General features: G+C 47.0%; 1 protein-coding gene across 1 annotated transcript in view; it reads right to left on the minus strand.

The window, feature by feature from the left end:
* The window catches only part of LOC147603176 (autophagy-related protein 2-like), a 49,530-nt gene extending 37,718 nt beyond the window's left edge, over positions 1–11,812 (minus strand). Inside the window, exons 1-2 of the mRNA XM_086797391.1 lie at positions 11,378–11,812; positions 9,700–10,781 (exon numbers count right to left, since the gene is read on the minus strand). Coding sequence (XP_086653517.1) covers positions 9,700–10,781; positions 11,378–11,545 — 1,250 coding nt within the window. The 5' untranslated portion in view covers positions 11,546–11,812. The remainder of the gene's footprint in view (positions 1–9,699; positions 10,782–11,377) is intronic.
* Positions 11,813–12,216: the final 404 nt, after the last annotated feature.

Below are 12,216 nucleotides of genomic sequence, written 5' to 3' on the forward strand. Positions count from 1 at the left end.
TAGGATGGAGGCTTCCCTGTCCATACTTCCTCTGGCACTTTCCCACCAAGCCTCGTGTTAGGTGACCTGTTTATAAGATGAACGGCTGTCATAACAGCTTCAGCCCAAAAACCATGAGGTAACGCAGCATGTGACAACATAGAACGGACCTTCTCCTGAATGGTCCTGTTCATCCTCTCTGCTGTCCCGTTTTGTGGAGGATCATAAGGAGTAGAGAGCTCCCTCTTGATGCCTTTAGCATCACAAAAGTCCTGAAACTGTTTGGACATATACTCTCCACCATTGTCGAAACGCAAAGCCTTCAGTGTTTTGCCAGTTTGATTCTCAACAAGAGCAACAAACTTCTCAAACACTGAGAATGTATCACTCTTCAAACGAAGAGGATAAACCCACACCTTGCGTGTGGCATCATCAATAAAAGACACAAAGTATTTTGTCCCTCCCAAAGAAAGCTGAGGCATCTCACATACATCTGTATGCACAAGCTCTAACTGAGCATCTTTCTGTCCAAGAGCTTTCTTGTGGGGGCACTGGAGTTGCCTGCCATATATACAATGCTCACAAAACTGAAAACTTGAGAACTTTAGAGAAGGCAAGTAACCAAAACGAGACAATTGCTCCATTCCTTTGACACTCATGTGTCCCAACCGGCTATGTCACATAGAGATTTCCGGCAGCTCGGTTGCATTTACATTAACATGGTGACAAACACCAGCATGCATGAAGTAAAGAGTGTCCACCTTAGAGCCTCTGGCAACAACCAGTGAGCCCTTACTAATCTTCCACTTTCCACGACCAAATGTGGTAACATAATCAGCATCATCAAGCTGTCCAGTAGAAAGCAGGTTCTTCTTGATCTCAGGCACATGCCTGACATCATGGAGCATAAGCTGTGAGCCATCTCAAAACACAAGCCTCACATCACCTCTGCCAAGAATCTTGCATGCATGATTGTCACCCAAATAAACTACTCCTTCATTGCCAGCAGTATACCTGACAAACAAGTCTCTGCAACCTGTGATATGAAAGGAGGCACCTGAATCAATGATCCATGAGTGCATACCATGACCATCTCCTGCAAGAAGTGAATGGGCATCAAGTGAAGACGTAAATAGGACTTCATCCTCACTGTCACCTGCATGTGACACATTGACTTCGTCAATCTTGACTCCACTTTTGCCCTTTGGCTTTGCATCTTTGGCTTCATCTTTGTCTTTGTCTTTTCCTTTGCCCTTTTCCTTTTGATCATTCTTCCATTTGTAGCATTGCTTTTTGATATGTCCCTTCTTGCCACAATAATGGCATTCCAAGTCCTTTTTGGAGCGGGACTTGCTCCTTCCCCGTTATTGGCTTTTACCCCTTTGCTGGGATCTCCCACGTGCATTCATTGCATTGGACTTTCCAACAGAGTTGTTCTTCCTGTTCATCTCCTCTTGAAGAGGAGCACCCTCAACATCTGCATATGACAGCATAGCATTCGAATTGCTAGTGGCTGTCCTGAATGTGTCCCAACTCTCTGGCAAAGTGCATAAGAGAAAGGTGGCTTTGAACTCATCATCCATGCGCTCGGAGGCAAGTTCTAAGGGCGGAACGAGTTTCAGACTGGCTGACAACACCATTAAACTCATTTAGATGGGCTGTCATAGACGGCCCTTCCTTCATTTGAAGACCTATGAGTTTCTTCAACCAATACACTTTGCTTAAGGCACTTTGCTGGGCATACAAGTCCTGCAATCTCTGCCACATTCCCCAAGCTATCTTCTCTTCACGTATGCTGAAAAGTAAAGTGTCTGACACAGACAACATGATGGTGGATCTAGCTAGCTCATCCATATCTTCCCATTCTTCAGCAGTAAGAGAAGCGGGCATTACACCCCTTTCTTTGATGGGCTTGTGCTGCTTCTTCTGGAGCAACACGTTATAGCACTGGGTTTGCCAAATGTCATAATTATGTGAGCCTTCAAGCTTCTTGATGTGAAGCAATGAAGAGCTCTCACCTGTGGTTGCCATAGCAATATGCAACCTTTGTCAATGCCTGACTCCCTGCAAGATGTGCAACCACTGCACCAAAGCACACAAAGTGCTCACAGTTGTTCTCCCAAAGTTTATCTCCCACTGCGGAAGCACGAATGCAACTCTACTCCCACTGAATGTGATAAAATCACCAAAATCTGGTTGCTGCAGATTTAGGACAGCACCTTAGATGTGCTCTGTTCCCCTTCCAAAGTACTGTACAACAGTACTAAGTGCTCACCAATGAAGTACCAAATCTGTACCGGCAAGTACAGCAGCTGAAAATGAGCCTTTTCCTCACTCAAATCAATGTACAGCCATGCCAAAACTTGTACAAAGTTGTACCAAATCTGTACCAGCAAGTACAATAGCAATAAATGCTCTCCTGGCTGTCCAAATGAGTGAAAATCAGACCTTGACAGTCCTCACCACTGCATACGACAGTCCCGTACAGAAATTGAGCAAAAGCCCCTTGACTGCAAGTGGATTTCTGAGGGTTCAAGGCATCAAAGTCTTCCCTGCTGCTTTGTTAAGCTCAACAAGCATAAAATCTTGAAAAGCCCCTTGATTCAAGATCAATTTCTGATCATACATGGCACATTAACGCACATGAAGGCATCCAGAGTCTTCACAATGCTTCCCCCTGGCCACATATACATCCAATACATAAAAGCCCCTTGATTTACAGGCACATTGAGTGCTTGACAGGCATCAACACATTGCCCAAAGCATCAAATGCCAGTGCCTGCATGCAAATCAACCCAATCGGCACAAAAGCCCTTTGATCTGCACTCCAATTTCTTGCAATTTTGCCCCAAATGTGAGATTGCTCACATCATACAGCATGTATGAATGCCCAATGGCACAATTACATCAAAAGCCCCACATTTTGACATCCAATTTCCTGCAAATTGACGCGGAATGTGACCAATGTCACCTAATTGTTGCCAATTTTGCTCAAAATCTGAGCAATTTGGACCTGTACCTGCTCAATTGATGATTGTACCTGCTCAATTGCAAATCCCAAAAACAAATTGAAGCAAATACCTTTGAAAACAGCGGATTTTTGTTGCAGAAAATTATTGCTGCAGGAAAAAGGGGGGTGTTGGGGGGCGTCGTGCTCGTGCTGATGCTGATGCTGCTGTGCAGGTGTTGAGAGGGCAGCTGTATTCGTGCAGGCGGCAGTTCCTCAAGCAGGAGCTCCTCAGCGTGCTGCAGAAGACTGAGCCGACTTAGGTCAGCAACAAGGGTTCAGAAATAAAACGGGGATGACACGCAAGCCGACGACTAGCGAAGTTGGAGTCAAACTGACAGGCGACGGCAAGCGAACTAGTCGTGATGCGTGGTCGAAGCTGGTACGTCGACGGAGGCACTGGACGGAGTGTGGCGAGACGGCCACGGCAGAGATCAAGCAATGACGGCGATCTCTGCATCGCACAAATAAACGGAGAGATCGTGGGCCTTTTTCAACAGTCCCCCACGACGCTTCGAAAAGGTCACCTGCCGTGTATTCGCGTGTCCGCCCAACGCCTGCGTGCACTGGGACACTACGGGCACTGCTTGCACGCCCCACAATGTTGACCCGAGCCCATGGCTCTGCCCTGCACACTGTGGTTGACCTCCACGCCTCCTGCAAGCTCCTCACCAGATCTGCAAATCAAATCTGTGTCTCCTTCCTCCTTGCTTAGACCCAAACTCAAAGCAAGTTCTTCTTCTCCTCTTGCCAAGCTCAAGACTCCATAGTCGAGCTTCTTCTTCGCAACGATGAAGACGACTCCGCACACCCGCACACAGACGGACACAACCGCAGCTCTGATACCAGTTGAAGGGATATTAGAATTAGGTTTCATGTGGGAGACACACACACAGAGAAGAAGAGAGAGAGAGAGAGAGAGAGACATATGTGGGGATAAGTCAACTCATCAAATGTATGAGTGTGTGACTCCCCTATCACACATGTATATTTGCACTAGTACACATAGTGCACTTAGTACATTAAAAGTACTAAGTGTACTATGTACTATAACTTATGGGCTTGTACACACTACAAGGGTGGGCATAATGCCTTTACCCTAACAGGCTCCAAGACTATAGAGCTCTCACAAATCTCGCAAGACTCTATATGACTAATGACTAACCTTGGCCACCCTTTTATAGGCTCTTGGCCGGTCATCGAGCGTCCACACTTGGGCGCCCGCCCGTCCATACTTGGGTGCCCGCCCGTTAGTCTATCCCTAACTCAGCTCACCAATCAGTCTGCCTAGCTCCAAGCTTCCCCAAACCTCGAAGCTAGTCTTGTGTGCGTGTAGCACACGGTAGATACACACTGTGCACATGACATCTGCACTAGATCCAGGCTCCAGACCATAGAGCTCTCACAAATCACGCGAGACTCTATATGACTAATGACTAACCTTGGCCACCCTTTTATAGGCACTTGGCCGGTCATCGGGCGTCCACACTTGGGGCGCCCGCCCGTCCATACTTGGGTGCCCGCCCGTTAGTCTATCCCTAACTCAACTCGCCAATCAACCTGCCTAGCTCCAAGCTTCCCCAAACCTCGAAGCTAGTCTTGCGTGCGTGTAGCACACGGTAGATACATACTGTGCACATTACAACGCCGCCAGAGAGAAGGCAACTTTTCAAGGCTTGGGACAAAGTGGCTAACCAACCAGTCCTCATTCATTTTGATAGTGGTGCTACCCATCACTATATCCATCCCCAAGTGATTGAAGCTTTAAACCTCCCTCCAAATAGGTTTGGCGCTCCTATTTTTGCAGGTGCCGCTTTCGACAAAATGTCAACAGAAGTGACCCCTTATCTTGGGAAAGATTCATTTACATATTAGGGATTACGCGGATCATGAGAACTTTGTTGTTGGTAAAATTGGACATTGTGATGTACTTTTGGGTATGCCCTGGCATAAGAAGATTGATCCAGCCTACGGTTGGAAACAAGATTAAATTTCCTTTTAAAGGCAAGAATGTAACTTTTGATGTAGAAGTTAAGGGAAATTCTATTCCACTCATCAGTCATGTATAGGTTCCTAAAGCAATAAAGCAATCTATTTCTTTGTACTTGGTTTATGTTAGGGATCCTAAGGAATTTGAGAGTGATGAATCACTCCCAACTCTTGATTCTGAAAGAAAAGATTTCCGAAAGAAATATAAAGATTGTTTTGTAGATTCTCTTCCAGGAGAGTTACCTCCGGAGAGATGCCATGGATCCTGTCCCCTGACTACTAGAACCATCTCCTCCCAAACTAAGTACTCTACTCCTAAAACTGTGGCCGTGCCACCCCCAAGTCTGTCCTCTGCTGCCTCTGGCAGCCTATAGCAAACTTGGCCAACAAGTTTGGGAAAAAGCTTGAAAGTAGCTATTTTTAGGAGCAAAGCCACTTATGGCAAAAAGAGGAAAAAGCACATCAAAAATAGAGCTAGTCAACTTTATAAATGCATGGAAGGGCCATCGTGGAGGATAGGCATGCACATCCACCGCAGGGCTGATCGTATGTATCTGGACAAGCCGCCAGCAGCATATGCTCTTTTTCTCTCTCCTGCACTGATCTGTCCGTACAGCAGCTTGTTCTCCTCTCCACAGTGCTGGCCATACACATGACCAGCAAGCGACCTGTTATTTTCAGCAGGACAGCCGACTTCTTTATCTTCCCTTGTGATGGCCGTACCCTGCAGTGGGTGGCTGAGTGCTTACCGGTGGGATTCTTTCTTTGCTATCTGTACGACAGCCATACAGCAGGTACAGTGGTGGAACAACCTTCTTCTCTCTCTTGCGCTGGTTGTACAGAAGACAGCAGCCGGGCAGTTCCTCTTCTCTTTCTTATGCGGGCCATACAACGGCTAGGTTCTTCTCTCTATCATCTGGCTGTACAGCAGGTACATCTACTGGCCGTACAGCACTGGTCGAGGCTGGTCGTACAGCAGGTATCGGGGACACTTCTAAGAGCCCTGCTGGGGCTGATTTGAGGCTCGCCGCTCCGGGCTGTTTTGGCACAGATTTCAGGGCTGGATTCGGCACCATACAGGGCTGTTGTTCAAGGTTGATTTGCACTGGTTTGTGGTGCTGATTGGTACCCCAGATCTTTGAGCAATTGTTTGCTGAGCGTTGTGGAAAATCCGGTGCAAGACTGCACCCGCACCTTGGTTTATCTGTATCAGTTTACTCATTGGAATAAAACAGTTCCTAGGGGGGCCGGCCGTTCCGGTGTTCTCTTTGGTATTGTTTATGGTTATTCCACTGCGTCCTAAAGTTTGTTTCAGTGCTGTGCTGTCTGTCGGTGTCCCCACTGTTCCGGGGTTTGTTATCATAGGTCTGGATTGGTTTCACTCCCTCTCTATCTTTCTATCTCTTGGATACGTGGTGGAATCTGTCACAGCACGCCCCACTAGGCTTACACTATCTCTCTTCTCTATCTTCTATATGTGTTTTGCATCAAGCATGTTCCAAAAGAAGACTCCCAGAGCTTCCGCATGTGACAACCATGTGCAGCGCCGTCGAATCCCACCAAGTTCTGCCCATATAGCGCCACCTGCTGCGCCTGTGTAATGCCTACTGCTTTGCAATGCTATGTGCAGCAGTGTCTAAGAGTGCCATGTATCACCACTGTGTGCAGTGCCGTGAGCCCCTTCGCTTGTTGCACCCTCTTGTACAGCGTCAAGTGCAGTTGCTTGAACAACCCACCTTAAGCCTGTGATGAAGCACCGCCCCTCTCTCACCTACCTGTGCAGCACTGTAGCTACCAGTCGCTGTCCAATGCGTCAATTGAACCTTCAGCTTGTGGTGCCCGCTGCTGCAGAAATGCCTTATGCACTGCCTATCTGTAGCGCCGCTTGTTTCACTTGCTGCAATGCCACGTGCAGCTGCTTGCACAACCGCATTAAGCCTTGTGTGAAGCACCACCTCTGTCACACCTACCTGTGCAGCCCTGTAGCTGCCAGTCTCATCGGTGCCCAGTTCATCGCTTGAACCTTCTCAGCCACCTTCAGCTTGTGGTGCACGCCACTGCAGAAATGCCTTATGTGCCGCCTGTCTGTAGCGCCGCTTGCTACACAATATCACCTTGGCTTGGTTGCTTGCTTAGCCACCCAACACAGCACTGCCTTGACTAGCTTGATCACAACACCGCCTTCGCTGAGTCGAACTATACAGCGCCACCTGGTACAGAGTCAACGCAGCACTACAGGTCACAAGTTCGATGCAGACTCTGATACCAAATGTTGGCAAAGCCAGGGAGAAGGAAGCAGTTGTCAGAGGCAATGGAAAGCTTGAAAGGCACAGTAGTCAGGCACACACACAGAGGAGCTCAAGTTGGCGGTGGAAGCTCTCACGTAAGAGTTGTGAGAGTGAAACCGGCCTCTGATAGAAACCAGAGTGCGGTAGACTAGCAGTCACCCATCCAATTGTAGTCTAGATGTGAAAACAAAACAGATTGGAGCTAGAGTGCCCAAATCTGAATACAAAGCGACACCTGTTGGCCCAAAGCTTGGCGCCCCTTGCGGTATTTCTTTATTCAATTAAAATAGTATGAATGGCTGAGTACAACAAAAATCAGCCAAGAGATTACACCTGTATGTCCAATCTGACGGCCCACAATTTCCTCTTAGCACAGAGGATCTATGCACACAGATCTGTGTTTCAAACAACACATTGTGCCTCCCTCTGATCAGCCAAGATCACTAAGCAGGGCAGCCATGAGCATACATCTGGCATAACTCAAGTGCATGATACAACATCTCAGCTCATACATACATATGCTGTCCAAACTCTGTCTCAACCCTTGTCAATCTGCCATACCCCTCCTCTCACAAGGGGCCAGATAACTCATATCTGCAACAAACATCAAGCAGTAGAAAGAGAGATAGATGAACAGAAGCGGAGCTTACCAAATTCAGCTCGAGAAACAGCACTGGAGGAAGCAACGGTACCAATCTGTACTTGCAGGCACTTGTTTCCACAACCCTGCTTCACACACGTGTTTGTACTTGTCTGTACCCTCCTCCTTGTGTTCACTTCTATGCTGTCTTTGAAAGTACAGATCTGAAAAACAGCACTGTACTTGTATGTACTTGACTGTACTTGCTTGTACTTGATTGTACTTGATGGTATGGGCTGTTTCTGCAGAAAACCAGAAGTAGCCGCCTGCTGAATTTGCTGCTGGTCGCCTGCGCTGTCTGCAACAGTGTTGCCCAGCTCTTGTACTTGCCCCAAAACTGGCCGTACAGTGTACCTGCAGAACGTACAGAGCTGTACTTGCAGTCGTACAGCCTGTACAGCCTGGATTCAGCAGTCGCAGCCGCCTATCTTTGTCCCACAACTCTGCGCCTCTCTGTCCACAGCAGTACCTGCTGTTCGTACAGCACTGTACGACTATTGTACGGCCTGCTCCAGCACACAGCTCACAGAAAACAGCAGCAACAGCCCTAATCAGCAGTCGACCAGAGTTTCCTCAGCTTTTCCACGCATGAGAGCCCACTTTTGCTCCACGACTCCCCAAAAGGGAAGAGAGAGAGAGAGAGAGAGAGAGAGAGAGAGAGAGAGGAGAGAGAGGAGAGAAACACACACTCCAAAAGTGGAGTGGCTCTCCTCCCCAAAATAATCCCTAGGGCCCCAAACTTTAAAAGTCCCTAGGGGCCACTAAGGCCTAGGGGCAAACTTTAATAAACATCAAAGTTTAATGTTCTAGTTCCCCCCCTTCACACCTAGGGATGTCCACAAATCATTAACTCTATCCGGGCACCCCCCATGTGAATCATTCAATATTCTGCCTCTGCAATCACCATGCCCACAGTTGTGCTGTTCCATTTTCACAGGGCCATGACAGAGAGAATATTCATTAACAAAAGGTTTAAAACCTAAAACAAAGGCCCAAAAGGGGTCCAAGCAATGTGTGCCATGTGTCCCTATAAATGTGGCTAAAAGTGGTTATAAGGTTTAAAAACCATCAAACTAAGGCCTAGTGTACCTAGCACTAATAAAGCCTAACTCCTACATACATGTCCACTACAAAATGTGTATATTTCCTACACTCTCATCAAGGTTCCATGGCCATCTGTTACTTGCTAGTGGCCTTTCGACAGAAAAAGGCTTTCGCACAAGTAGACTCCAAAACTCCTAAATGACCTGACTGGTATTCCGTGCAACTGATCATAAGTGCCTAGAGCTCCTGAACATCATTACAGCTTGCAAGTGGGTTACATATGACTGTGCACAGGACTTGCACATGGCCTGATCACAACATGCATAGAGCCCATCAAAAAGGTATCCTAAGTTCTTCTAGATACTCCACTTCCGGCCAATCAGATCAATGAAACATGACAAGTACACAGCCCACTCACAGTCCTAAGAGATTACATCCAACAATGAAACATGACAAGTACACAGCTCACAGAAGCACCGGGTTTACGGTGAGGAAAACATTTGCACAAGACACCCTCATCAGGTCCCAAGGGTCCCCCTTACGACGCAGTTTCCTTGCTTAGAGGATCAGGTGTGGTACTGGCCCAACAAGAAAAGGCTGGAACACTATTACACAGCTACAGCATCTTCTAGATACTCCACTACCAGCCAATCAGATCAATGAAACATGACAAGTACACAGCACACTCACAGTCCTAAGAGATTACATCCAACAAGACTAATGGTAAATTTTGAAAAGACTTGAGATCCTACCTTGCAACAAAGTCCGCCTCTGACATAGCTTCTTCTCTTGTATATGTATCTCGATCATTCCAATGCACCCAATCAGATATCAACCTTGCACCAGGGAGAAGAGAAGACCTGGAGGATTTGCTCTGAGATCGAACTACAGCAGGCTCAGCAACAGTTGCTCCTCTCCTATCCTTACTGTCATCAGCCTCTTTGATGATAGACAAGCCATTGTTGCATAAAGCATTACATTGATTTGTATCACCACCTTGAGCACTTGCCGAATCTCCATAAGCACTAACAACAGCCAACAGCTGCTGAATTTGATGGCCCGTGACCCGCAAATTGATGTGTGAGATACTAATATCAGCATCCAATTTTGGGATGTCTAAGCAACCACTTTTCCATGGTATGCTAAGCTGTATGCATCCCAACAAACTATCATCATCTTGTAATATAGAAATTGGCTGCCCAAAGACCTTGCCACCTTTTGTTGTAGTGCTGGGACATTCACAACCATCATCAAGAACATCCAGAAGCTCCAAAGTCATCTGCTGAAATCTGATAGCCTTTGTAAGAGTTGACGACTCTGCACCATGTCGATCTTCCCTGTTGCAACTGTCTTCACAGCGTGAGGAATAATCGATGCCATATTCCACACACCCAACACGAAGGACTAGCATGCTGTGAGAAACACTGGTGCTCTCCTTTGGGAATTCCTCCATGGCTCGACTCCCTTTGGCGCTAGGCTGCCCCTCAAAAGCAACAATAGCTCGTTGCACACTGACATGCATGCCGAGAAGTAAGCTCTCAACCAAATTAGCAACCACCCTGACTCCCTCCTGAACAGGCAAGTATGTGCAACCCCCCACACTTTCCAAGCCCACAAGCTCTGACTCCGATCCGAACTGCTGTGCTTCAGATGTGTACTCATTAAGGGGAGATGACTTGTTCTGCAGTTGAGCTTTGCTGTTGGCTTTTCGTGGAACGAAAACTAATTCAACTTCATCCAGCTCAATCTCTATTGTTGGCAGCACTTTCCACTTCAATTTTAGGGTGATGCTCCCCAGGGATCCTTCTTTTAATGCCACTGATGAGTCAGCCAACTGCATAAGGACAATCAATTGGTAACATGAAAATGAAATGTTTGAAGCAAGGGGCCATTGCATACTTGGTAAGATGCAGGCCCATCATCACAAGCCACGTGATACACCATGAAAGAGCCCATCAACACACAGCACAATTCATCACAAATAAAAAACTCCGGAGGGCAAGCCCACCATCACTCAGTAAAGAGCCCGTAATCCACAGCACAATTTCAGCCCACACAAAGTAAAAAGAGCCCATCAGCACACAACAGAATTTCAAGACTTCAAGGAAAGCCAATTCTACATGAGCAGGAAACAGCCAACATATATAAACTGGCAACCCAATTGCAAAAGCTCTTAAGAGGACATATAAGATGGGAAAAATAAGCCCATTTCAAAGTCTCCAAGAAAGACCCAACAAGCCGTATTGAAGATGAGCCACATGTAGAGACCCAATAGCAAGGCGATCAAACAAACGCACATGTGAGTGTGCCCAATCGACATACAGCTTTCCAAAATTTCAGTCGTGGCTGGGCAATGATGTGTGATGAATCATGATTGTAGAGAGAGGTGGACGATGGTGTGTGATGATTATAGAGAGAGGAGAGAGAAACCTGGCCGTTGATGTAATCGACGTTGAGGGCAACGTCGTTGAGTTGGACGACGCCGGAGCCGAGCTGCACTTCGAGTTGCTCCAGGTCCAGGTCCCCGCTGATGTACCGCCCGATGCGCTTCTTCAGCAGAAACTTGAACAGGCGCCTGGTGGCCCACTGTGTAAACATCTTCGCCTCTTCTCACACGCAGAAGAAAACCCCACCCACGACAAGATGAAGAAGAGGAATCGGCCAACGCATACTTGCCTGCCTTCTTTTCGTTGCGTTAGCAGCAAAACCACAGGACGAAAGATACAAAAGTCTCCAATCTCACGGCCTGGAGAAGAAGGGTGTGGGAAGCAAAGAAACGAAAGAAAGAAAGAAAGGAAAAAGTTCCTGTGTGAGTTTGATGAGTGCCCCGAATAGTGTGTTCAAGCAAATGCCACGTGTAGTTGCAAAAGGAATCTTAACAAGCTCTTAATGTGTGCGCGAAGTTATTGAAGTTAAATTGGTCTTAAATTATTATCGTATTTATGATGACGTAGGAGGAGGAGGAGAAGCGACACACACAAAACAAAGATCAGTTTTTCTTTTTTAACAATTTGGCGACTACTAGAAGGAGCAAAGTACTCAATGAGGACCCCTCATATCCTCTACAAAGCGAGGGCAAGGTAACTATCGGGTGTCCAGCCGGGTATCGAACCTGGTACCTCCAGGTTATAAGTCACCCCCATCAACCAATAGAACAAGCGCCCGATGTTAAAAATTAGTAAGAAAATTGCATTGAGTACTCTCTTTAAGTTAAGCAGCAGCATCAGTTTTTTCCTCTATGGTGTTGCTTAACTTAAAAAGAGTACTCA

The sequence above is a fragment of the Cibotium barometz genome, chromosome 65 (genome assembly GCF_041138505.1).
Source record: "Cibotium barometz isolate CiBa-2024 chromosome 65, ASM4113850v1, whole genome shotgun sequence".
Lineage (NCBI taxonomy): Eukaryota > Viridiplantae > Streptophyta > Polypodiopsida > Cyatheales > Cibotiaceae > Cibotium > Cibotium barometz.